The 27,420-nt window shown below is 38.7% G+C and overlaps 1 protein-coding gene across 11 annotated transcripts in view; it reads right to left on the bottom strand.

The window, feature by feature from the left end:
- Positions 1-27,420, bottom strand: part of LOC139976171 (uncharacterized) — a 192,145-nt gene that overhangs the window by 158,694 nt on the left and 6,031 nt on the right. For 9 of the 11 annotated variants that reach the window (XM_071984665.1, XM_071984671.1, XM_071984666.1 and 6 more), the window contains exons 2-11: positions 7,963-8,076; positions 6,952-7,065; positions 5,845-5,958; positions 5,438-5,551; positions 4,114-4,227; positions 3,558-3,671; positions 3,197-3,310; positions 2,273-2,386; positions 1,845-1,958; positions 232-345 (exon numbers count right to left, since the gene is read on the bottom strand). In XM_071984665.1, the coding sequence (XP_071840766.1) occupies positions 232-345; positions 1,845-1,958; positions 2,273-2,386; positions 3,197-3,310; positions 3,558-3,671; positions 4,114-4,227; positions 5,438-5,551; positions 5,845-5,958; positions 6,952-7,065; positions 7,963-8,076 (1,140 nt within the window). The remainder of the gene's footprint in view (positions 1-231; positions 346-1,844; positions 1,959-2,272; positions 2,387-3,196; positions 3,311-3,557; positions 3,672-4,113; positions 4,228-5,437; positions 5,552-5,844; positions 5,959-6,951; positions 7,066-7,962; positions 8,077-27,420) is intronic. The other 2 variants (XM_071984663.1, XM_071984664.1) reach the window with 2 other exon arrangements.

A 27,420-nucleotide genomic window follows, 5' to 3' on the forward strand; every position in this document is an offset into this window, starting at 1 on the left:
GGGATTCAAGTGGTATTTGCTATAGGTAGGGAAGATCTTAATGTACATATTCTGCTTTTAGAGTGCAGAAGGCCTTGACTCTGTGTTGATGTTTGACAACAGACTTTTACCAATGTAAAAAGTTATTTTATTTACAGTGTTTTGGTGATGCAGAATACACTGTTCACTCAATGACATGCTAAGTAGGACAAACACATTTTAAAACTCTAATATAAGGCATAGACATTTCACTTTCATCGCAGTCCTTTCCAGTCCAACCCTCTTCACATGTGCAGTTGTAGCTACCATCTACATTCTCACACAGCCCATTGTTTACACAAGGCCAGGTCCTGCATTCATCAATGTCTGTTTGAAAATATAGCAGTATAGCAAAACTGGATCATCCAAAATAGTTTATTCAGCAAAAAGTTTAGGCTGCAACTTTCTTGTGTCAAAGAGCCTTGATTAACAGAGAACAGTGTCATATTTCCTACAGCATCACATTAAACTGACAAATGCTCTCTTGCTGAACCTTTGCATTCATGTAATATGTGCTGTACCTAAAGTACAGCAATGAAGGAAGTAATATTTCCCTTAAATTCAGACAACCAGATTTGGTGATCATAACTGACATTTGTTAAAAGAATAGTCCAGGTCAAAATTGTTAAAGAGGAACATAATCTAAGCGTTCTGGTGAAATTTGAATTCAATTCCTATGTACCAGTTTTAAGATATTGACAGTTGAAGTTGCCACCTTTCGTACCAAAAGTGAACTTGGAGCAAACAGGTGTGACATCATTGTTGCACATCATGTTTGTTTTCTTTCAAAATTTAAGTCTAATTTTAAACTCCACAAGAGGATGCATCCATAATGTGAATGTACCATAGGCATTGGTATTTTATAAACTTTACATCCCCTTTAGACAAACTTGACACCCTATCCAATCTAAGGTCAAATCAATAGACTGAAAAAAAAATGAAGAAAAAAAAACATTATTTTTCAGTGTGCAACAAAGACATCACCCCTGTTTGCTTCAAGTTCACTTTTGGAAGAATATCAGATAACTTCAACTGTCAATATCTCAAAAATGGTACATAGAATTGAAATTTTGACCGAGACTATTCCTTTAAACATTGGCAATCTTTCAAATGACACACCGCTTATGTTGATATTTGTGGCTCTTATACTAGACCCATCAGTCCAAGGATATGGTTGGGCATAAAATGTTCCCGAAAATTGTTTTAAATTTTTTACAGGTTGCTTAGATGCTATGATAACACCCACAATTGTTTAGATCTTGTGAAAGTGCTCGCATGAATGCTGGATGAACTTGCATGCAGATAGGCTGTGTGATTGACTAGTTCAATGTTCCACTTGTGAAGTTTAGCCGGAAGGAAAAAAGGGGGCAATGGAAAGTTAAGCTGCTTAAAACAGTTAGTTTGGCTTGAAACTTCGAAAAAATATCTCTTCAATCATAATGAATGAAATTGGATATGCTGTTAGTGACAAAGTCTCTACACCATTATGATCTGCAGTCAGAGACTGCAATTTGTCAATTGGAGAGCCACCTTACTAATAGCTATAGTTTTTCATCAAGTGGTGTCCCATGTCAACACTTTAGCCCATTTTGGAAACACTAGACATTTTTAAAAGAATCATTCAGTATCTTTTCTACCATTTGTTGTTCTTCCAGAGAATCTACTTTAAGCTGATTTGTTATATATTGAAGTCATCACTTCTTACTTGATTTCATCATTGCAAATTGTGTCATCTTTATCCAGTATACCACAGAATTTTGATGCCCTAATATGGACATTAAACAATGATAATAATACATGATAAGAATGATATAAATTTCCATTACCTTGATTACAGTTTTGTCCATCCCAACCCAACTGACAGCTACACAAGTATCCAGAGTCAAAATTTACACATTGTCCATTGTTGAAGCACGGAAAGCTGCTACATTCATCAATGTCTATGTCGAAGTAAGACCCAAAATGAAGACAGATAAAGTAGACTACCAATATTTGCTTACCATAGGAGACACTCCATATTAACGAAAGATAATTGTTTCAATAACTGATAGTCAAATGTACATATCATTTTTAACTTCTTTCTTTTAGTTCTTCTAATAAAATCAAGTCAGCATTGCTCATATTTTTGTAACACATTCCTCTCTCATACCTTTCTCCATTGAAATTGGATGTTGCTTGGGGACAAATGAAATTGAAGCAATACCATGCAGCTACGTCGACACAATCAAACAGAAACCAAATATAATTAGCTCACCTTCATCACAGTTTTCTCCTATCCAACCTTCTTCACAAACACATCTGAATCCTCCATCAAAATTCTGACATTGTGCCTCATTGTAACAAGGATAGGTAGTGCATTCATCTATGTCTGCATGTCAAAATACAAGACAACATTGAAACATATCTATGACAACACACTTGTACTAAAATTTTAGTTATTGTCATAATTTTCATGTTACCATGAAAATGTGCAAGTTCATTTCTGGGGTTGCTAGCTAAAGTTTGTCAATCTTGACAAGTAGCATTATTCTGACACTCCCAGAATCACATATTCTGAACCTGTAACAAGCTGTCACCATTTTGCACTACCCGACTTTACACCTGGGAATAATTTCATGTTCAAGTTTTGAACTTGGTCTTAAAATATGAAATGCTATAGTTCCTGTGTACTAAATCTGTTGTACATCTTTGCACTTGTGCAACAATTTGCACATTTTGCATAGCATTTTGTGATGCGATTTACCAGATAAGTTATTCACTGTACACGACACCATTTAACTGTTTTGGTTGAGTGCAACGGCTTAGGTTTCAGTGAATGTGGCACAAAACCACTGACCAAAATATTAGGGATTGTCATTAGAGAACTTTAACTGTATAGTCTTGGAGCTCTCCTGTAGTGATACCTGTTATGCATTAATTGCTGCTTGTGCTACTTGCCACTTGATAATTACTAGCAGTTCTTTTAATGTACTTTTCACAACAATGAAGTCAAAGCTGATGAAAGTCAGCAAAACAAGGTCCAAATCATCACTAAAAAAATACCTATATGCTAGGTTGCTTATGTCAGCTCAACAGTCGCTTGTGAATGTGTGTGGGTGTGCTAGTTCAACGTAAAGTAGGAAGAGGTATCCCAAGAACTTCCTTAATTTTGCATTCAGCTCAATAGCTCCCAGCTCACCTTTATTACAATTTTCTCCAGTCCAACCCTCTTCGCAGGTACACCTATGTCCACCTTCAAAATTCTGACAGGTTCCATTGTGTAGGCAGGGAAAGCTTTCGCATTCATCTTGGTCTATATGAATTAGTACAAGAAACATTAAGAAATCAAATTTAACATATTACTTTACATAGCAACTTTATTGTCATTGTATCGTTTTGACTTGATTGAGTCTTCCCCTTTTGTGTGAATTATATTAAATCTATTATATCTCCCAAACGGAATCAGATTTTGCATAGCTGTAATCTGCATAGCAATAATCTCTATTACAAAGACCAATGATGATGATGGTTATTTGCGTTTGTGTGCTTTAATATCTCACCTTTATCACAGTTAATGCCAGTCCAACCCTCTACACAGGTGCAACTGTAGCTACCATCTGAATTGAGACAAGCCCCATCATTTTCGCAAGGCCAAGTACTGCATTCATCAATATCTTCGTCAGGTAAATAACAGACAAAATGGGAAAAGGAATATTGAAAAATCAATTCAAAGGCTTTCATATGGTGTAGGGCAAGAATACAAAGATCATAGAAAGTAGAAATGGATAAAATATATACAACAAAATTAAATGGCAAGACCCCCTCCCTCTGTAATTTGTCCAAGTAAAAGATATGAGGGCTGCACCAGAGACCTCTTCACTCAAGAACCATTATGTTATCTTGGAACCAAAAAAGCTGGATACATTATACTACTCACAGCGTAGATTCCACATAAGTGTAGTATAATATAGTTTAGAAAGCCTTCACTTTAAGTAGCACAATTTAGTCTTCATACCTGTAATAGCATATCCGAAAATGCAGTATGGGTATGAGTATTCCTAGATAATAAAAAAAAAACCTCTGGAATGTTCTATACAGGTATAAGGTATATTTCACCTTCATCACAGTCTTCCCCATCCCATCCGTCGACACAGCCACACCTGTAACCACCTGCGAAATTCTGACAAACTCCATTCTTTCCGCAAGGTGAGTCTATGCATTCGTCAGTGTCTACATTCAAACAAAAGATAGTGTACATGTATGTGTTTTAATGAGAAAGTTTATCAAATCTCCAAGGCAGTATACACTAGAAGAGTATGTAAAATTTTCAAGAAGACACAAGTACTTATAATAACCCATTAAAGAAGCACCATTATGCATTGATCTTAGCGTGCTATAGACTATTTTTCGGTACTATTGTACTATTGTGTAGTAAATGAGCACACAATCATAACAAGGTTTAATCTTTGGCCAAAATCTTGGCTCATTTTGCAGAGATTGAGCACATGCATAAGTCAAACCAAAACAGGGTGTACGCTCTTTCGGTTCTTTGTTATGGTCTTGGTCAAGATGGAAACATTGATTAATTTTCCTGTTTTTCCATTATTCTGCATTTTCTCTAATTACACTGCACTACTGCAGGTACAATTCAGTTCACCTGACATAGCAAAGGTTAAATGACTTATACCTTTAACATTGAAGTTTATAAGAATCTCTCAACACTTTCTTTTCGGGACACTGGCATATAGCTACTGTATACGATTTACTACTTACATGTTGTGAGGGTACACAAGACATATATGCCTACATAGACCACCCTCAAGTAGAACATTTCAGTTTATCTCTCTGCTATAAACAGGTAATAATTTTGCCGGTATTACATCCCAAAATGCTATATACAGAAAATGGACAAATTGATATACAAGTGCAAAGATGCATTACAGTTTTGAGACAGATAAGAGACAATATTCAGAACCTTCCAAAACTGCTACAAAAAACTTTAAACAATAAGTTATTCCCTGATAAATTAAATGGAGATGAAAACTGAAAGCTTATGGGTAAGACAGCATAGCCCAGACGGTCCTTAATACCATCTTAGGCTTCAGTCCAGTTGATCTACTAGATTAAAAGTTCACATCAGAAGAACATGTGCCAGGATCACAGTGTCAGGATGGTCAGGCACTCTTACTTTTATGCATTTAGTACTGATGCAGGTTTTTGCAGTAGATACACCGTTTGTTGACATTTTTGTCTTTCTCTCTCTGGGCACTACAGTCCTTTGGGACGTTACACACCATGGGACAAAAACAACAATAATAGTTTGCTGGCAACCCACAAAAAACAATCATTTTTCAAGTTTGGAACTAATTTTGAGAGTATTGTTCAATGAATTAATATCGAATATGAAGGATAAGTTACTTTAATACTGTTGATATTTCACCTTCGTCACAGATGTCTCCACTCCAACCATCTACACAAATGCACTTAAAGTTACCGTCAAAGTTCTGACAGACCCCATTGTGCTCACAAGGCCAGCGGTTGCATTCATCCAAATCTGTGGCATATTGAGAAACAGGACAATATGAAATCAGGTGAGTCAAACTTGAACCCATATATGGTGAAATTCTTCCTATCTTTATTAATACTTTTTAAAGCTTTTTTAATGTGTTGGTTTTACTTGCGTTATCATTGATTTAGGTCATTCTAGGAGATCGCTATTTATATTGAAGCCGGGGGGGGGGGGCAGGTTAGGAGGGGGAAGGAATGGATAAATACTGTATACCACAAACACCTCTTAGCTATTTTCATTGGATATACAGTATCATAATACATATGAAGATGTCTAACCTTGTTCACAGTTTTCTCTGGTCCAACCCTCTGTGCAAAAGCATTTGTAACCACCTCCAAAATTGTGGCAAGTTCCATTGTTTGCACAGGGAAAATTAATACACTCATCGATGTCTACGTCAAAATGAAACAGAGAGATTAAAGCTCTTGTGGAAAAAAATCTTTGAAAGTCATTTTTACGTTAAATTGATCTTCTCTGCCCATTCAGTAAAGCAACCCTAAAGACAGAGTATGGGATATTATTTCCTGAATTTTGTTGGGATTTTGTTTTAAACTTTAATCCCTTCTGATTTAAGCAGCAAGTTTGACTTACTGTTGTCACAATCTGAGGGTTATTCATTCAACAAGAAAGGAGTGATAGCTATATTAATCTTTTAAATCCATAGATCTATCCTATCTAATTGGTAACAGAAACTGTTCAAAATTTACATAAACATCAAAAATCTGCAAAAGAAATTACACTAAATTGTCTGGAACCCACAACTTTCGATATGCAGTACTTAGATAGATCATTTGATTTTGATTGAAGAATGACTGATTGTGTCAATATACAGCAAAGTTACAACAAAAGTTAAACTGCATTTTAAGTGCTCTTCATTGATACACACTATCTAAGAAATAAACAAAAACATGAAAAGTCTAAATCTGAATAGTTCATTAATTAAGGTGATAATTACTGATCTTTGAGCTAGGAGCATGGGTGTTGTTTTTAAACCAGTCCTACAGTATGTAAATCAGTATTTGATTTATGTCAAATTGTCACAAGGCTGTTTAATATTCAAACTTAACATCACTGCTGCTGCTGTGTGACATCAGGGCTCAAATTTAAGGGTCGTCAATCTTCCGAGACAACCAAAAATCACTGACGTAAGTGTTCAAGATCTTATTACTTGCCGTTTATTTCACTTCCATATAAAGAAGGGTCAGCTCCCCATCATCACAATTATACTCAACATCAGTGCTACTGTTTGACATCTCCATCTTATAACTTGCTGTTTATTCCACTTTTATATAAAGAAGGGTCTCCCCATCATCACAATTATACTCAACATCAGTACTACTGTGTGACATCTCTTTATTTCACTTCCATATAAAGAAGGGTCTCACCTTCATCACAATTAGTTCCAGACCATCCCTCATCACAGGAGCAATTGTAGCCACCGCCATAGTTGTGACAATCTCCGTTGTTTCCACAAGGAAAGCTCAGGCATTCATCAATGTCTACATGAATAATCCAGCAGCAGAGGAAAGGATTGTTATGTCAACAACTTTGATGATATTAAGCATGAAAGTATTACAAAAGAGTAGTTTATTTTATAGGATGCATTCAATTAAGTTTCATTTCATTTATTTTTTCCAGTTGGTTAACAGTCATTATAGTCAAAGGATCTGCAAGATGTCTGTCCCGAAAACAGGTCTCTTAATACTGCTTATTATCAGCAAATATTATTGGGCTGCTTTCAAAAGCCTAAATTGATCAATCTAGTAAAATGGCAGTGTTCTAGGAATTGACTTGAGCCAGTAAATTTCTCTAAACCACTGGCATCTTAATGCAAGTTGGCTAAAATTATGCAATTCTTAACCTGCTTTGAAAAATTACTCCCAGTAAATATGTCAGAACATAACATTGGAATATCAATTGAGCATTACAAATTTTACATTTAAATGAAATAAAGAATGATTATATCTGTAATATAGTTCTGTAACTATCCTCACAACATGCTTAATGTTATGTGTAATCTCAAAACAGATCTGTTTTTAAAAATTCACAACTACTGCATACAGTCAGCAACTTTCTTGTTAGTGATCACTTCAATATGAAACACATGAAATGCTGTCCTAGTCACTTTGTGGCACTTCTGTAACTTTCAGGATGTGCCATTATCTGCATATACTGTACTCCTACCTCTCAATTCTGCAAAGGTTCTTCAAGGAAACTTTTGCATAAAACTTTTCATTGTACCAGTGTTCATTTACTGACATTCCCTTCAATATTCACAAGCATTACAGGTATAGGCCTAATAAATTGAGTATTAACTGTCTTTGAAATATATGGGATGGTTGAATACTGTAACTATTCTTCTAATTGCAACTATACTCTACTAGTATATACTTTACCTATAGCACAGTCCTTACTAGTCCATCCCGACGCACAATGACATGTATAAGAGCCATTATTGGAAATACATGTTCCATTATGTTGACATGGCAATGATTGGCAAACATCACTGTCTGTAAGAGAAGCAAACAAATGATATATTAGTGGCCAAAGTAAAAGGGGTGTGGCCAGTGGCGTAGGAAGGTACTTTTGAGTGGGGGGGGGGGGCTGAAGACTGATGGCCGGTCTGGGTTTTTTTTGGCATTTCCAGGTGGCCTCAGATGCAATTTGGTGCAATATAGCACACTTCAACACCCACTCCATTTTGTAAATAATTTTGCATTTTCACCTGGCCTTAGATGCAATTTGGTGCTCCAAATGAGATTTTTTTTTTTCTCATTTGGAAATGAAAAAGGGGTTTTCTGACTCGCGGAGGGGGGTGGGGGGGCGGAATGATACTTTCGCCCCCATATTTTTCACTGGGGAGCTGGCGCCCCCCCTCCAGCCCCCCGGTTCCTACGCCCTTGGGTGTGGCAACCTAACGGTCACAGTCTTGACTCAAAGACAGATCATGCTATTCCAAAAATTGACTTTCGGTTTCAAATCCTGTGATTGGAAAAAAGTGCCATGACTTTTAAAGTTTCTTTAACACAGACTTGCGTTTTCTGATAAGTTTAAAGGGGCTAACTTCTTACAGGGCCAGCAGAATTCATATCACTTGGGTTTTGGCACAATTAAGAGGTTTTGCGGTATCAAGAGGTTTCTGAAGGAGTGGACGGGGGAGGGGAATTGTGAGAGCAAACTCCATCCCTGCTCCACTCATTTCCGTTTGGTGTGACCATAACTGCATCTTGATTGGACATTCGGTTTACAAGTTTGGAAGCGAGATTATATTTGTTAGTGAATCTTTCCATACATTAACAAAGCTGAAGTGGCCAAGAGCCATGCTATAGACATTATCTATATACTCTATGTACCAGCAATAAAGACACTGTGTGTTACTCCAATGTACTTCTAGCATGCCCTACTATAGCAACCTAAAATACATATGATGCAGCTTTTCCACCATGACATTCCTTAGAACAATTAAGTCTGTTATTGTTTTGGTCAAAATGAAAGCATGCATCCAATTAATGTTTTCATCTCAACAGAAACGAGAACAACGAACGGAACATTGTGGTTTTGGTTCGATATTTTCATTTGCTCAATCTGCCAATACCCCAAAGTTCTGACAAAATTTACATCATCTTAAAAGGTGTGAAGACTCACGCAAAAAGAAACCTCTAATGCAGGTTATCTGACCTAGTTTCGAATGAGGTGTAACAGAAGTGTTAGACACCACCATCGATCCGAGAAAATACACACACGTCTTGCTACCATCGGTAATTAGACACTAGTGTACAGTCAGTATTTACAGCTGTGGTCAATACCCACATCACAGTGTACAAACAATTAATGCAGGGACATCTCAGGTCCAGCTAAAGATAACAAGGTATCAAGTTTCAATACTGTACTGTCTGCATTTCATGACAAGACTTAGTCCATTAGCCATATGTTGCATTTTTCAGCTCTCTTGACCTCAACTAAATGAAACTTTATCTCTTCTGCAAACAGACTGATTAGTTTAGAAGAGTTGATTTGTTCACACCTTGCCATGTCTGCCTTGACTTGATAGTGATTTGGCTACTAGCTGTGTGAAGAGTTGCATAATAGGCGAATAGGCAGTTCAACTGAGGTGTGAAAAGATGGACTGATCACTCAGCTAAACCAACTGGAAAAACCTGCCGTTCAGTACAAACGGCGGGTTTTTATATGCAACCTATAGCTAATGGACACTTTCGTGGCATGTTGTAGCGACACAAACAAAACGTCACTTGCAAGCAACAGAAAGTTAACTTTATTAGATGGCCGCACGCGGTTTGGGGGGAGTCTTCAATGCCTTTAATTGTGTGATTATTTACTACACAATAGTACAGAAAAGAACAAAGTTGAGACCATCACAATGCAAAAGTAGGCCTTTAAATCTTGTAAACCCAGCCACAAAAGGGAAAATATGACAGGCTACTGATATTACTCTTTCAAGATTCAATATCCAACTGAATGAGGCAAAAGAAGACACTATATATAAATATACAGGTAAATACAACATGAGCTGTCTATATATTTCAGCATAGACTGTGTAGTATTCTGACACTTTAGAGTGAGCTTATTGGATAGGCCTAATTCTGGTGGGGAAATTTTGTGGAAGTATTTTATGGTCTTTCATAGTTTTTGCTACTGTTATAGTGATGAAAACGTGTGGTCATCTTTAAACCAAACACGGGTTGTAGTGACGAGAGAGCAAACAAGTAAACTGCCCATTGACACAGGAATTGGTTTCAAATTTATGGGGTTCTTTTTGTCACATACGGTGATCCGTGCATTCCAGGTACTAAAAGTTTTACTGTGACTGCTTAGGCCTACAGTACTGTGAAGTGTGAGTTGCTTTTCTGTCAGTGATCCTTACCTTAAATTAATAATGTAGAAGATGGGAGAAGTGACAAAAGTGCACTTGAAACAAACCGTTACCTAATGACAGTAAATCAAGAAGCGCCTTTTATCGAAAGGTATATATGCTGGCTTACCATTCCTTATTTGTTAACAATCGAGCGCCCCTGTCCGTGTCACGAATACATGTACTGTATAGCCTACAAGTAACGTTTTACACGTGATTGTAATTTAATGTTTGTCGTCTGCTACTGGCTGTCACTTGATCTGTAGTTGTTTGGAGTTGAGATGAGTTACTGTAAATGTGAAGTGCGACCTCATTTTTTTTTGGGCATAATTTTCTGCATGCTTCATAATGTCGCAAATAGTGTACAGTATTGAACAGTACATAATTTGTTAGGATACCATTATTATGGGTTCCGCAAAACCTGTCCTATGCTTTGTACTGGTAACACGAACGAACGAGGAAAGAACTTAGTAGTCCTACTACAGCTTCTCAATACTACAAGGTGCTATCTAGTCGCAAGATGGTGAAAGTCAATCCTGAGACGAAGCGAAGAATCTATAATGTTGTCAACGTCGCCAAGTTATCTTTCCATTTTGGGTTCATCCCTCTAATTTTATATCTTGGTAAGTCACATTTCTGGCGGTAGGCCTAGGCTAGGCCTAAGTATATGTACGCCTAGACCTAGCCTAAGTCACAGGGTTTCAGTTATGGCCGTGGCCATTCTTACGACTAGTTGTAACAATTATTTATAAACTATTCTTACGACAAAGGCGAATTCAAGCGCAGTAAAGTAAATAAAGCAACTGCGCATGTAGTAGGGGTAACCCTAACCCTAAACCTCAATCCTAACCCTAAACCTCAATCCTAACTCTAACCCAGGGTTGTCCAACCTTTTGCAGATGAGGGCCACATGTAATGATTATGATGAAGGAGAGGGCCGCATGAACCCTACGCTCGATTTTTCGATTTATTTTGCCCGAAGCCCAAGGCAACAAAATGTGAGCACTGCGTGCGGAGCGCACTGATTTATTTTCCTTCCTGATAAAACAGATGAATAAAGTACAACCGCCCCCCCCTCCCCTCCGCTGAGAGTGTCACACAAATTAACTGACCTGTATGCAGTTTTTTGGACCCAGAAGGTTCGAATGATTGATTATATAGCTTCAAATTGTTATCAATAAATCTGCTCACTAAAAGTTCGTACCGTACAAGCATCTCTGGCGGGCCGGACGCAACCCTGCGGCGGGCCGGACTGTGGCCCGCGGGCCGTAGGTTGGACAACCCTGCTCTTACCCTATTAACCGAAAATTATTGTAGCTCCTCGTCGTAAGAATAGTACTCCTGGTCATAAAAATAGCAACTGCTCATGCGTAGTCGAACTTATTCTTACGACTGGTCGTAAGAATAGCCACTTTGTTCAGTTATTCTCCGCATACGGTGCATACCGCTAATAAAATTCTTTTCCACTATATTTTTCTTCAATTTTAGGATACCAAATCCAGGATTATGAAAATAGCTTGAGAAAGTATCAAAGAAAATCAAAGAAAATCAATTAGGATGGTTAGGCTAAGTTCATGTCAAGGAAATTTAATAAGCTGCTTATAACTTACTGGAGCCTGGAGGCATGGGTGTGAGTAATTAGGGAATTACGTAAAGAAGTACGTGGCGGTCGGCATAGGAAGGCAAAGGGAGGCCCGTGTAATGAGGATTTAGTATAAACTACAAAGTATTAAAAAATTTAAAAATTATATGAAAAAGATACTCTCTAAAGGATGAAACTTAGCGAGACCAAATTGTTATGGCAGCTCACCTTTTTCACCTTAACGCCAAAGCTATCGAAGCAATAGACTTCTGTAAACTTGTGTTGTTATCAGCATGTGCCTAGGTCTATGTTTTTTTTGTAAACTTGTCTGACATACTGAACATTTATTTATTTATTTATTCTCTCCTTATTTCCGCAAGATGATAATACAAAAAATACATAGAAGATAGTACAAAAGCATCAAAATGTTGAAGTATACATACAGTCATCACAAGAACAATCTTATTTACAATGTAATTATCACTGCGGGGGAGACCTGGCAGAAGCAATGCTTAGCGTGTGGTAAATGGCTCAGTAAATGGCACTGCCCAGGCCTTGAAAAGCTGCATTTAACCAGTGGCGTATGCAGGATTTTCTAACCCGGGGGGGGGGGGCGCGTATTAATATCTAAGCGGAGCGCCACCATTGGTTGGCACGCAGCGTACAAGCAAATTTCTGGTTTTGGTACCCCAAGATCACCGGAAATGGCACTTCTCGGGCTTGAAACTGACCAACCATATGTACACTTTTGCCTGAGAACCAAGTTTTTTCCAAATACTTTTTTTCTCATCTATAACCTTTTTGAAGATTGTCACCAGTCACACATCATGTTTGACTTCATCACATATCCTGTGGATCATTGCTTTTGTAGGTGATTCTTCATCGCGGCCCACAATATCCGTCAGCCCCACTGTTCAGAATTTGAAAATTCACAATTCTCGTGAATAAATTCACTTCAAAACATACCCATAATGTTGCACAAAATATCATCTATGGACAACCGATATAGAAAAACCTCCTTCAAACCCTAACAGACGGGTCAAAATTGCACGAGTATGATGAAGTATGATGAAGAATGTTGGTTAGGGAATTTTCGAAAATTCAGACGGCTACTAAAAAATTTCGTTGAAGGAAATAAAAATATACCAGATATTTCCGAAACCGAACACTACACACATCAACAGTTTTGAGCATGGGCGCAGATCAGTCTTGGATAATAGTGAGGACACGTGTCTGTTCTATGACACTATCTAAGCGGAGCGCGACCATGGGTTCGCGCGTAGCGTATGATTTTTTTGGGCAAATATACCTCCCAGATTGCTGGAAATAACACTTCCCAGACCTAATGATGCTCCTAAACCTCCTTAAGTTTTAGATGTCATGGCTTAGAAATTTAGTTTGGAGAAATACATGGGCGTCTGCAGAAAGAAAATCAGGGGACAAATAATCCAAGTAGACTTTTGTATATACGATGGGTCTGGGGTCCTCTCCCAGAAAACAAATATAGACTGCCGCAAATGCGATTTCCGCCCTATATTTAACAACTGTGGATAAAATACAATAAAATGAGAACTGCTGCATGTCATTTGCACAATGCTGGATCAAACTGCGCCAAAGTTCAATACAGGGGAACTTGAAATGCAGCTATTGGTCAAGACAAATTGGTGGGGACACGGTATATCATGTCCCCACTACTGAAAAAGTTGGTGGGGACGCGTCCCGCTGTCCTCACCAGGATCTGCGCCCATGGTTTGGAGGCTGTTTATCGTGGAACGCCATTTTCATGCTCACTGATATGATGTGACATCTGCTATTCTGCTGTTTGCTTTACAAATTCGAATAATTTTGTCACTGTTCCTCTTTCTCTTCCCGTTTTCTTGCCGTATTTTCTACTCCATCCTTTTCTCCTTTTCTCTCTTTCTTCTTTTTCTTTTCCTTCCTTCACCTCGTTGAAGTTGGCAAGTGTATACAGTTCCAAAGCTATTCAACAGCAACAAAACGTTATTTTGTGTACATGTCTGTTGTGGGGTGAAGTTACAGTAGCGCTATGAGTTACAAGTTCCAATGCGCAAGGTGGGGGAAAGGGGCTAGAAATAATGTGTGGGTCAATTCTAACTCGGTTTTCGGTCGTTAATTGTTGATTTAGCCTACCAGGTAAAAGGTTGAAATGACTTTAACAGTTTCAAATTTAATAATTTGATTTATTATGCCATTTGGAGCACATAACATAGGCTATAACAGAACATTACTGGCAAAAACTAGGGGGGGGGGGTTGATTGTGTGGGCCAACCCCCCTCTTCAAAAAGTGGGGGGGTTAAAAAAAACCAACCCCCCCTGTTTCTCCGCCACTGGCACACACAGTACTAATAACATTCAAGGAATCTTTGGGAGTGATTTAATATCATCCTGTGATATCTTCATGTTTTTCTTTTCTTCTTCTTTTTTCTACTCTGCAGGACTGAAGAAAGGAGGGGAGCCCGGAATGCCAGAGCCAAACCTGCTTAGTTTACTTTGGGCTTAAATGAGAGCACTCGAAGCGATGGATGATTCACAGGTGGTCACATCTTACATAGGCCTGTGATGTGATGAGCAAAGAAGCTGGTACCATGGTAACATCTTAACCAATCCCTCCTGTATCATTTCTGCAGTGGAAAAATCATAGACTTCATCCAAGTGGCACGCCCTATGTGAATAATGTCAAGAACCTTCAGAAGATTATCATTTTCATTTAGCTCTACAGCCCTGTTAGCGTGTGATGATGATGATGACGATGTCCTATCACAGAAGGCAATGATTGGGTTCTTAGGTTGAATTCCTTTACAGTTTTTGAAAATAATAAATACTCTGCAATTTGGGTTCCAAATTGTTTTGGGATGGGATGGCAGGGAGGGTATAAAAATAGTTGCATTTTAATCAGCGTGGTTTATGTGTAAATTATCTCTATTTGTGCAAATTGTTTTTAAGGGGTAAAGAGTAATCCGTATAGCTACAGTGTGCATGACATGTATCAATCTACGGTATCCTATTAAGATGGCAGAGTGCTATCCTGTGTTTTAGAGAAACGGTATGCCTCGGTAATGTGCTCTATATTTTTCTTTGCTGGGAAGTTTTGAGCATGTATCATTATTCTGTGGTTCTGAACGATCCCTTAATAGGGGATGTAATACTGCCTGTCATTACATATCAGAAGAAGAGCAGCTATCATTGGTAAAGTCAGGTTCCTTATTTAAAACCAGAAGTATACAGTTGATTGAAAATACACCTACAAGCAAAAATATTCCGAAAATATTCAATTAACATGATAGTGATAATTGTTAGGAGTAACATGAAGTTACTTTTTTAGGAATCGTTAAGGGTTTAAAAAATGTTATTTAAAAAAATAGCTCAAAATTGTATAACAGGAACAGTGCTATTCTATATACCAGGGTTAATTAATTTTCCGCTAGGACCAGAGAGAAACTGGTTGGAGAAGACGACAAGAAAGAATTAAATCTGACTAAACCTACAGTATATTGTTCAATGTGCAGGTGCAATATGCAGGTGCAATATGCAGGTTCAATGTGCAGGTTCAATGCGCAGGGTATGAAGCTCGATTGCATGCTAGTGCTTATGGCCTTGAAAAGGTCTGCATACGTAGTGAAAGTATTCTGCTTGATTTTCCTTTGGAGGGCCAGTTTGAAATCTTTCGTGGGCCAGATTTGGTCCACAGGCTACTTGAGTAATGCATACCCTGCTATATGCAGTAAACAAGAATCATAAAGATTTATATGTCTATACATTTGTTCCATAACATTTGGGCTTATTTGGATTACAGCTGAGAGAAATTCTGATAAGAACAGTTAGAAAATTCCATCCTTATGATAAATATATCGCTGTATGCATTTAGGCATTGGTTGATCTTGGTATGCAATAAGTCATATAAATAAAAAATAAATTGCATGATTCTAATGTTTATTTGAATCTTGAGGAGCCTCAGATGTTGAGAAGGGTCAAAATTTTAACAATTAATAACAACCTGAATAGATAGCAGTCTTTCTAATGTCTACAATGATCATATCAAAATAAATTCTGTGCCAAAAGTCGTCCTTACGACTTGAGGAAGGTTGTTGATGACACAGACAAGTCCACTGATGTCTTGAGAAAGTCCTTTGATGATAAGTGAATTCCATATATATTACTGATAATCATCATTAAGAGACTGGCAATTTTTTTTCCATGTGGTATGTTACAGTTATGTTACTCTTATTACAATTAAACGTGAACTGAATTAAAACATTTTCATTTGTGGCTGCTTTTTTTGACATTGAATTATTATGTCATCTTCTAAATACCATACATCCTCACCAAGTCTCCATACACCCACCCATACACCCTCTCCATCATCAGCTTTGCCTTAAGTGTGTATACAGTATCTAGTTCGTTGGTATTAAGTTGCTTGCTCTAGTAGTGTTGGAGTTATTATTATTATTATTACACCAGTGGTTATGTAGCGAAAAAACCCAGGGTTCAGTGCGCTTAAAAATACAAATATACAATTGAATACACTTAACCATAGGTTTGTTTGAAATAAAACGTCTTTAACGCTGATCTGAAAGTGCTGATAAAGGTTAGGCTTCGTATTTATGATTGTAACTTTTTCCACAACAACGTTGCGACATGGCTAAAAGCTTGCTCCCGCACTCGCTTGTTTGATCTACGAGTTGTGAGAGCAGGACTTTCAGAGGATGACCGAAGGATGCGAGAAGGCTTGTGTGTATGGATTATTTCCTGCAAGTTAACTGGGCAAGTACTGTAAATACCATTAATTCGTTAAGTTAAATTTATGGAATTTGAAAGCATCAGAGGGGAAAATTTTGACACAGTCACAAATATGCATTGTTGCATCAGCTACAGAGGTTGGGAGGGGGGGGGGGGGCAGTAGAGGAACAGGGTCTGATTACACCTCTAGAGCACCTAGTGGTACATCAATAGTATATAACATACAAATTCCCGTTCCCTCCCTTTGTAGCTTTAAGGAATTATGATTTTGTTTGCCAGAACCAAGCATTAGGGTTGAATTACTGACATAAATTATTGGTCTTTCTAATCTTCCTCTTATTTCTAATTTCTTTATTGCTTGTTCGTATCATATTGCAAATTTCAATGGACTACAGAATCCATACTAGTGTAATAACGCCAGTAGTGTGGGTATGTGATAAATTACAGTTTTTCACACCAAAAAGGTTGGAATTCCCGTAAAAGCTGCAGTTCAAGTCAAATGTCAACAAACATAAGCAACATTCCCGATTCTCAGATAACGTCAAAGTTTTATTGGCTTTCTGCCTTTATGTTGCACATTTGCTCTACAATTTCATCATAACATTTGAAATGGGAATAACCAGAGGGTGGAACTTGGAGTGGAATGTTGTATGTGGTTAGAGAATAAAAAAAAGCATCCGTATTTCCAGTGAACAGGTAGCAGTAACGCCCTTTTGTGTTACAAACTACGGCTTTTGACCGCTCATGACCTCACCGTTATTCGTGGCGCTCATTTCCTAGATAACTAGAAGTTTTGAACATTGGAGTCACAGCATGATAATTATGGAGCATTTTAGTAGCTTAGCAACCAGTGAACAAGAATGGATTTATAAATGTTAATACACACTACAAAGGTCAATTGACTGATGTAGAGCCGTAGTAAACTTCATTACATTTTACCATGTGTCATTTATAGGCCTAACACATTTCTTTTATGTGTACATTGAAACGATAAAAAAAATTACGAAGCAAGAATTCTCAACTCGATAAGAAACGACTGCCCTAGCAGTGGCGGAGATTTCTTGTCAGAAGTGGGGGGGGGGGGGGGGTTGCAGGCCATTGATGAAATAAAAAGTCATAACTGCTGGCTCACTATCTAAGTGGAGCGCCACCATAAGTTGGCGCGAAGTGCACAAGAATTTTTGGCAAATATTGCCTCCCAGATTGCAGTAAATGGCACTGCCCAGGCCTTGAAAAGCTGCATTTAACCAGGGGCGTATGCAGGATTTTCTAATCCGGGGGGCGCGTATTACTATCTAAGCGGAGCGCCACCATTGGTTGGCACGCAGCGTACAAGCAAATTTCTGGTTTTGGTACCCCCAGATCACCGGAAATGGCACTTCTCGGGCTTGAAACTGACCAACCATATGTACACTTTGCCTGAGAACCAAGTTTTTTCCAAATACTTTTTTCTCATCTAACCTTTTTGAAGATTGTCACCAGTCACACATCACGTTCGACTTCATCACATATCCTGTGGATCATTGCTTTTGTAGGTGATTCTTCATCGCGGCCCACAATATCCGTCAGCCACACTGTTCAGAATTTGAAAATTCACAATTCTCGTGAATAAATTCACTTCAAAACATCCCCATAATGTTGCACAAAATATCATCTATGGACAACCGATATAGAAAAACCTCCTTCAAACCCTAACAGATGGGTCAAAATTGCACGATTATGATGAAGTATGATGAAGAATGTTGGTTAGGGAATTTTCGAAAATTCAGACGGCTACTAAAACATTTTGTTGAAGGAAATAAAAATATACCAGATATTTCCGAGACCGAACACTACACACATCGACAGTTTTGAGCATGGGCGCAGATCAGTCTTGGATAATGGTGGGGACGCGTGTCTGTTCTATGACACTATCTAAGCGGAGCGCGACCATGGGTTCGCGCGTAGCGTGGGATTTTTTTGGGCAAATATACCTCCCAGATCGCCGGAAATAACACTTCCCAGACCTAATGATGCTCCTAAACCTCCTTAAGTTTTAGATCTCATGGCTTAGAAATTTAGTTTGGAGAAATACATGGGCGTCTGCAGAAAGAAAATCAGGGACAAATAATCCAAGTAGACTTTTGTATATACGATGGGTCTGGGGTCCTCTCCCAGAAAACAAATATAGACTGCCGCAAATGCGATTTCCGTCCTATATTTAACAACTGTGGATAAAATACAATAAAATGAGAACTGCTGCATGTCATTTGCACAATGCTGGATCAAACTGCGCCAAAGTTCAATACAGGGGAACTTGAAATGCAGCTATTGGTCAAGACAAATTGGTGGGGCCACGGTATATCATGTCCCCACTACTGAAAAAGTTGGTAGGGACGCGTCCCGCTGTCCTCACCAGGATCTGCGCCCATGGTTTGGAGGCTGCTTATCGTGGAACGCCATTTCATGCTCACTGATATGATGTGATATCTGCTGTTTGCTTTACAAATTCGAATAATTTTGTCACTGTTCCTCTTCCTCTTCCCGTTTTCTTGCCGTATTTTCTACTCCATCCTTTTCTCCTTTTCTCTCTTTCTTCTTTTTTCTTCTTTTTCTTTTCCTTCCTTCACCTCGTTAAAGTTGGCAAGTGTATACAGTTCCAAAGCTATTCAACAGCAACAAAACGTTATTTTGTGTATGTCTGTTGTGGGGTGAAGTTAGCGCTATGAGCTACAAGTTCCAATGCGCAAGGTGGGGGAAAGGGGCTAGAAATAATGTGTGGGTCAATTCTAACTCGGTTTTCGGTCGTTAATTGTTGATGTAGCCTACCAGGTAAAAGGTTGAAATGACTTTAACAATTTCAAATTAATAATTTGATTTATTATGCCATTTGGAGCACATAACATAGGCTATAACAGAACATTACTGGCAAAAACTAGGGGGGGGGGGGGTTGATTGTGTGGGCCAACCCCCCTCTTCAAAAAGTGGGGGGTTAAAACCCCCCAACCCCCCCTGTTTCTCCGCCACTGTGCCATAGTGTAATCGCGCAAAATCATTCCCGAGGGAAAGGTATATAACCTCACCCCACATCAGGTATCCTACCGAATAAAACACACGAGTGGGAATTTTTCGCGATACTTTGAAGGTATCTTGCACTTTATAAGATGAATTGATAAGCAGTGACTGCCGTATAGCCCAGAAGAAAGCCCGTAACTAGGGGTTCGATTTTTGTGTTGGGATTGGGCATGAATGTTCACTTGTTGGCAGATATCCGTCCTGGAGTGGGGGGTCTAAATGGGTCCTTTCCCCTATAATATCATTTAAACTACATCTGTGTCATACAAGTTTGAAGGTCGTTAGTGCATGTATACAACTTTGCGTGTCCCCACCCCCCCCCATGGTAACGTCCCTGAACATGGGTACATGTACTTGTCAACAGGACTTAACAAAAAATACATTTCACCCCTTCGCCTTCATTACGCTCCTCCAGTAACTATTTAAGCGAGACCAAAGGTGACGGCGATCTTATTAAAATAGAAAAGTCGAACGAAACTTGATATGGACCAGCCCGAGTGAGTCAAGTTACGCGGACTTCTACAAATATAGGGCGCACATGTACTAGCTTTAAGACTTATTGTTATTTTATTGTCCTTCCATATTGAGCTAAAAGTGTTCATTGCTTTGGGGTTATATTCTAACCTACAACTTCCGTTAACATCGGCTGATAATCAGGCAGGAGTGAGAGTGGAAGGGACGTTTTGTGCTCTTTTCATAAATAGAAGTGACATGCATTTAGTTAACGATAAGTACACTCTTCCATTTATGTAACAAAAATGCAGCGCCCTGTTGTTATCTAAAGCAATCGATGACTTAAGACAACTGTTATTGAAAAGTACCATTTTGTTGTACAATTGAAAAGTAATAAAATAGTAAAACAAGTGCCGAGTTGTTACTTTAAATACTGGATTTGCCATACAGAATGCACAGAGGGTCCACTTTTGATGTGATTTTGCGGCTTTCTTCCTCAAATCAAACTCGCATGTCCCACTACCCTTCGAATTTTAAGGTTAATTAAACATGAATATCGAAATGGAACATGTTTCGAGACTTGTGGTATCCGCTCCGCTTTCCCACCCCCTCCCCCAAAAAACCTTTCCACCCCCCCCCCCATTATAGTTATTGATTTAAACATCATACACCGCAAACCTTTCTGCGGTGTAATATATGTATGCTGTGGGTTTACAAGTATGTGTGGTGTAGGCCTACTTTGGAAACCATATAAGAAAAAGTGAAAAGCTGTAACCGTAATGTATGTTAAATGTTATCTTTATGTTCAAGCGGAGAACCTACTCCTCGCACAGGCGATGACAGACCACTGCAGTAAGTCCCCCGTAGAGAAGAATGTCCTTGGGTTTCATCTGCTGAGAGATGTACAATCTACTTCATTATCCATCGGGTCATTTTCATTGCCCCTTCACCGCGGTGATGATCCCTGTTTTTTTCCTTCTAATTCCTGTGAGATTATTGCTTTTATAACTATACTGTCACAATACATGTTTCAGAGAATTGCCAGTCTGAGTTTAAAGGTGGCGTCTCGTACGGACTTTTGAATCCTTTCAGTCGATCAAGGAATTGAAGTCACTTGTCGTCAAAATGCATATCGTCAGGTACGCGATCACTAAACAATAGACGTCGTGCGCGTACAGGGCTTCACGTAGAACATGTACTGCTTACTCAGACTAGTTTCTGGTCTGAAATTGGCAAACTCCCCCCCCCCCTCCACCCCAGGAGAAGCTAAAGGCGCGCATTCCATGCTAAAATCAGCTAAGCATATTTTGCTGGAACAAACTAAGTTGCACTGCACTGGATAAGCCAGAACCGTTTATTCAGCCGTCCGGTAACGTCCAGAGACGTACGGCTCTGTGGAAACCTGCTATGGGGTTTCAAATGGAACACTTGTATGTCGGACTATATGTTCATCTCCCTGAAACGTGATGGATACTTAATACATTAACGAGTATCGGCCTGGAACGTAGTTATTTTACTTGATTTTGAGAACCAGGAGACACCGACTGGTTTATAACAGTTTTATTTTACTTTTATATTTTACAATTTAGACGATATTGATTGGCGAAACCCACTTCACTTTAGCCTGTGATGGCTAACAAACAACTTGAACGATTGCCAAATGCAAATCAAGGACAAAACAAATACAAAATCCGGTTTTTTAGCCTTATAATGATGGATTCGATGAGATAGTTATACAGAAAGAAAAACGAATTCCTGATCGTCAAAAGCGGTTCCCCAGCGATTAATGTTTGTAGTCTTAGCCCTGCCCTCGAGTGTCCCTATATCAACCTTCCCAGCAGCACCATTTAGGGTTTATTCTTGAGTTATTCGCAGTTTGGAAACATTGACGCTACCCTCAGTTTTCCTGGTATCCATTAACACGTATAACATAATTGGACACATCACAATAATTGTCCCTGTATTTGCCGACAAGTTGTTAGACTATATACAATAAGTTTTAATCTAGAATTTGGCAGTGACGAGCGTGTTTAAGACGTGCGATTATCAGTGAAGAGGGAATGGTGATTCCAAAGTTGGGGTAGGCCTATACCACTTATATATATATATGGGGTGGTTTAGTGAGAAGGAAACACCATAATTGAATAATTAAAAATCATTTCAAATATATTCGACTTAGTACCATAAGCACAATACGTAACCTCCGTCTGCGATGACGTCATGCATCAAATTTTGGCATTTTGATGCTTAGTCTTTTAGTATATTATTCCAAGGATAAGTGGACAAATAAACAAAAGTTCTCTTTCAACCATGGAGATCTGAACAGATGATCCGGGGTGATAGTATTAACTCTCAGTTGGCTGATTTTGTTCATGGATTCTCTAAATATGTAGGCTTACATGCGTAGACATGCATGAACTAGTATTTTCTACAAGTGTTAAAATTCCCAGCAAATAAGTATATGGGAGAAATAAAGGAGGAATTTTATCTGTGATTATCAAAGTACATAGATTTGAGGATATTTTGTACTTAGAAATTGAGTTATTTCAACAAATTAGTACTGCAGATCCCCCACCCCCTTCCCCACCCCCTTCCCCACCCCTCCCCGCACCAACCAAACGTGTTCTGTAATGAAACATATGGGATTACAACGCCCTTAGCAATAGTTAGTTATAAATTTCCACTGCAACAAAGCTATGTAGACATCTATTACTACACGTTTATTTCACACTATTGTAGCATAACCTTGAATAAATTAATGGAGGAGGGGTGGGGGGGGGGGTTCACACATGTTACACAGGGATATAAACCCCCATTCTACTGATGCAATGGGCGATTGGGGAGATTCAGAGAGAAAAATACGGTGCTTTGGAGTTGTCGCATGAAGCACTAAGTGACATGAAGGTAAAACGGAAAATTTTCTCCAAACGGTTGTTTGAAGAACAAGACAGTCCCGATTTCGCCAAAAAAAAAGGAAACGAAAATTGGAATTTGGACGAAATTCAATGTAAAAAGACAATTTTAGTAGTAACTGCTGTTTTACGTTCAAGAATAAGACGAGATGTAACATCTACACTACCGTAGAAATATTAGCAGTAACATGGCGCATGCATGTGTTTACAATGAGAGACCTTTGACTTACCTAAAGCAAAACCTTCTTTTAAAGATACGAGACAGTATGTTGACATGTCACGGAATCGTGATCATTTTGGGTGTGGTTGACAAATGGTGGCGATTTATGACAACCGGTGTGACCTGTTAGACGCGATCTGAATAACAGGCAAAATAAATACAGGCTTTATCGCAATCATGACTTCGAAAGTTGCCAAAGACTGGGGAAATCCGGAGGGCTGAATCTGTCTTTCGTATTGTATAGCCGAGAAATTATCTGACAGAAATATTTAGAGTTCTTAATACCGGCTTAACATGAAATGGTGGGGGCGGGGAGGGGTAGGGATAGGGAACAGAATATGGGATGGTGCAGGAGAGAGCAGGAGCGGGGTAGGGTAGGGTAGGGTAGGGTAGGGTAGGGAAAATGAGGGTACCAAAAGAAGAAGAAGAGGGGTATGGAACAGGAAATACGGTAGAAAGAAGCAGAGGATGATGGATAAAGAGAGCTTTGAGGTGCATCTTTGGAGATAATAATCTTAGCATAGACTGACCCGAACATTGGGCAAAACATTAAAACATACAAGTAGAGTTGGTTCAGGTCCCGTCTTCAAAAATCAGAGTTTGAGGTTTGAAAGTTGGAGAGTTTGGTAGGGTATTGATGCTTGGGTCAGGGAAGTAGTCAGAACATTGGGGAAATATTCGTCCACAGGTGGGCATAACATTCCGATGTCTTACTCTTGAAATACGGAAATGATGTAGGTAATGATGCCTACGTCCTAATCCCTCGATCCCCTCTCTCTCTCCACCCCACCCCCCCCCCCTGCGATTTCCAATTTCATTGAGATGACGGAAGTATAAACAGTGATAAAATTTTATTTAACATTTATTCGAAACCGCAAATAACTTCAGTAAAGTGCGTTGCTTGATACGACATAATACATGGGTGTATGAACATAATAGGTTATTTCAAATACCAATGTTTTCGCACGTACTAGGGTTAACACCTAACCAGTTTTACGACAGTTGTACATTGCCCGTGGTTTATGGATAGAACTATTTCCAGGATCAATTTGACCTCGTTCGTTGCTAAGGCGTATTTATGCGTTACTTGTACATGAACTCCACCTTACTTTACCCAAGTGGCAAAGCCATATACTGTATGAAGTTTTCCGATTGAGAAAGGGGGTAGGGGATAATTTGAAATCAAAATAATAATTGGTTAAGCAGCATGCCGGTGTTCCTTACACACTCATCATATATTCCTGTTTATGTTATTCCATCCATTCCAATTTTCCAACGTTAGCTGCGTTTGAGGCTAGTAAGATGTGATGGACGGGGGAAGGCGGGGGGAGGGCGTTGAGGATTTTGGAGTCTTCTCCAGACGAATTTTAGATTTGTAGATGCTACGGTGGCCAAGATAGGAAATTAGGAATTCCGAATTTTATCTTCGAATCTACATTTTCTTTACATATTCCGACTATATAACATCAATCTCGACAACTTTTTTGTTTTCTTCGAATTTTGACATTCCATACCGGGAATATTGGGCTTAGTTTATCGCAAAAATCATTTCGAGTTTCCACTATCCGTCGAAATTTTCGGGTTCCGACTATTTTCTGGTTGCCGAAAGTTCGAGAAAACAAATACAAATTCAAGGGTTTATCACGTGTACAAAACGAGACAGTTATTTTAATGCCTGGCACTTTGGTTGTTAATGCAAAGATCCAGCTGAATGATTTAGGACTGCCGTAGAGTACATCCAGAGCACTTACTTTAATTGAGCAAATTACAGAGCACTTACTTGTATCGAGTATAATACAGAGCACTCACTTGTATTGAGTATAATACAGAGCACTTACTTGTATCGAGTATAATACAGAGCACTCACTTGTATTGAGTATCATACAGAGCACTTACTTATATTGAGTATGCTACAAGTACTTACTTGTATTAAGTATACTACAGGTCACTTACTGTTATGAGTATACGTCACATCATTTACTTGTATATCGAGTATGCTACAAGGAACTTACTTGTTGAGTTTGCTACAGGCACTTACTTCTGTTGATTATACGACAGAGCACTTACTCTATTGGGTATGCTACAGAGCACTTACTTGTATTGAGAAAACTACAGAGCACTTACTTGTATCGAGTATGCTACAGGCACCAACTTGTATATCAAGTGTATGTATTTTTCGACTATTCTACACAAAAGTTATTTACATTGAGTTCACCTTTAAGTTGTTGTTCACTTTGGAACATTCAGCTGTATTTAGTTATATAGCTAAGAGGTCTCCCATTCCCCTATAGACCGGCTACCTTTAAATCTAGTTAACTATAATTACATGACAGCTCCGCTCTGAAGGTCATGGGGTGAGGTGGGTCGTAGGGATGGGGTACGGAGCAAAATATTGTGTTACTGAAAATGTTGCTGGACTCTTAATGTAGATTGAATGTGTTTCGTCTTGTAAAGGTTTTAAATTGTTCGAACTGTCGTGGAATGCTATTCACGTGTCGAACCCACACATTTTGACATTGACAAATCCTGTTAATGTAACAACGTAGATGTGACAAAAGAACATTTCGAGTTCGAAGACCCGTTGTACATAGCATGAAGGGATCTTTATCTTCATCCGTAAAATCAGTTCGGGTTTCATAAATATTATGATTATTGTCAGAACATTTCTCCGTATTTTATAGCTTACGTCAAACATTATAAGTACTGTTATGACTTATTCTTTAACAATGACAACGTATCAAAAAACAAACATATACACTCCGGGTTAAATTACTTTAAATTAGACGGTTGAGAAATGAATATCCTAGGTGTAAGGAATTTAACAAGTCTTCCATGGAGACACATGGCTACACTAGCACCAGCTTCCATAGTTAGAGTTATTTTTTTTTTTTAAATAATTCCACAATCGTTACAAGAAGGACAGCATGACGGGAATCCAAGCGTTTAGTAACCAATCGATTATAAATTAAAATAAACACCCTTCCCGCTACAAAATAAATTTATATGCACATATATCAACAATATGTGTTCTGTTATTACTTTGAGTTCCCTTCAATGTGTTACGGTTTATATATATATTACAAACATAGACTTTACGCCATATGACGCTTCCTAGCATTCACTGGGAATCCAACCCCACCCCTCCCCCATCCCTACCCAGTTCCCCCGCTCAATGTAGCATGACGTCCCCACCAACTGGACTTTGGATGCTGATGTTATGCCCCGAGGTTCGATACCAATAAATCAGACTAATGGTGGTCTTTATTCTACTGTGTAGACTCGCTGCCCATATCGAACAATACTATATTACTGTTTGGTATAATGTAGTTTCCCGGGTTCGTTCCGTTCACTGACAAGACATGTAGAGGAACATATGTATCCGTTTTCTTTGGAAATCGAAATAAGTCTAATTTGCTTAGTTTCCGCGTCACATTTTCTACGTTCGTGCGTGCATGTATGTGCGTTACACCCCGACCGAATCAAGCGGCATACCAATGTTTTCCGTCTCAATCGAAGAAAAATTTATTGGCAGACCGCAAATTTTGCTATACCTTCCTATTGATCATCTATGTAAATTACGTCATGTTTAATGACACCATGTGGCACATAATACGTGAAGAAATGTTTTATTTAAAACTTTTAGCGTCAACAGTAAAAAAAAAAACGCATCCCGAACAATTCGAAATTCTTGCGGACGGAGGTCGCGCGAGCAAAGGGGTAACTAAACTTTCGCAGGGCATCAACACTGTTATGTTGTAGGGGAACTAGGGCTGAGACTGGGAGTAGTCCAGTTCAATGAAATAACGCTTCATTATTCGTGTTCATAGCTTATATTTTCTTTGAAAACGATGTTTGTTCAGAGTTTTAATGGAGGAGGTAGGGCCATGGAAGTGAATTTCATAACGAGAATAAGAAGCGGGGCAGGGGTAAGGGGTAGGGCTACTTCAAGGAGCTAAATTATTTGTAAATCTGTATGGCAGTGATCCATTACACCTGTAGCAGTAG

Source organism: Apostichopus japonicus, chromosome 11, assembly GCF_037975245.1.
Source record: "Apostichopus japonicus isolate 1M-3 chromosome 11, ASM3797524v1, whole genome shotgun sequence".
In the NCBI taxonomy this organism is placed as follows: Eukaryota; Metazoa; Echinodermata; class Holothuroidea; order Aspidochirotida; family Stichopodidae; genus Apostichopus; species Apostichopus japonicus.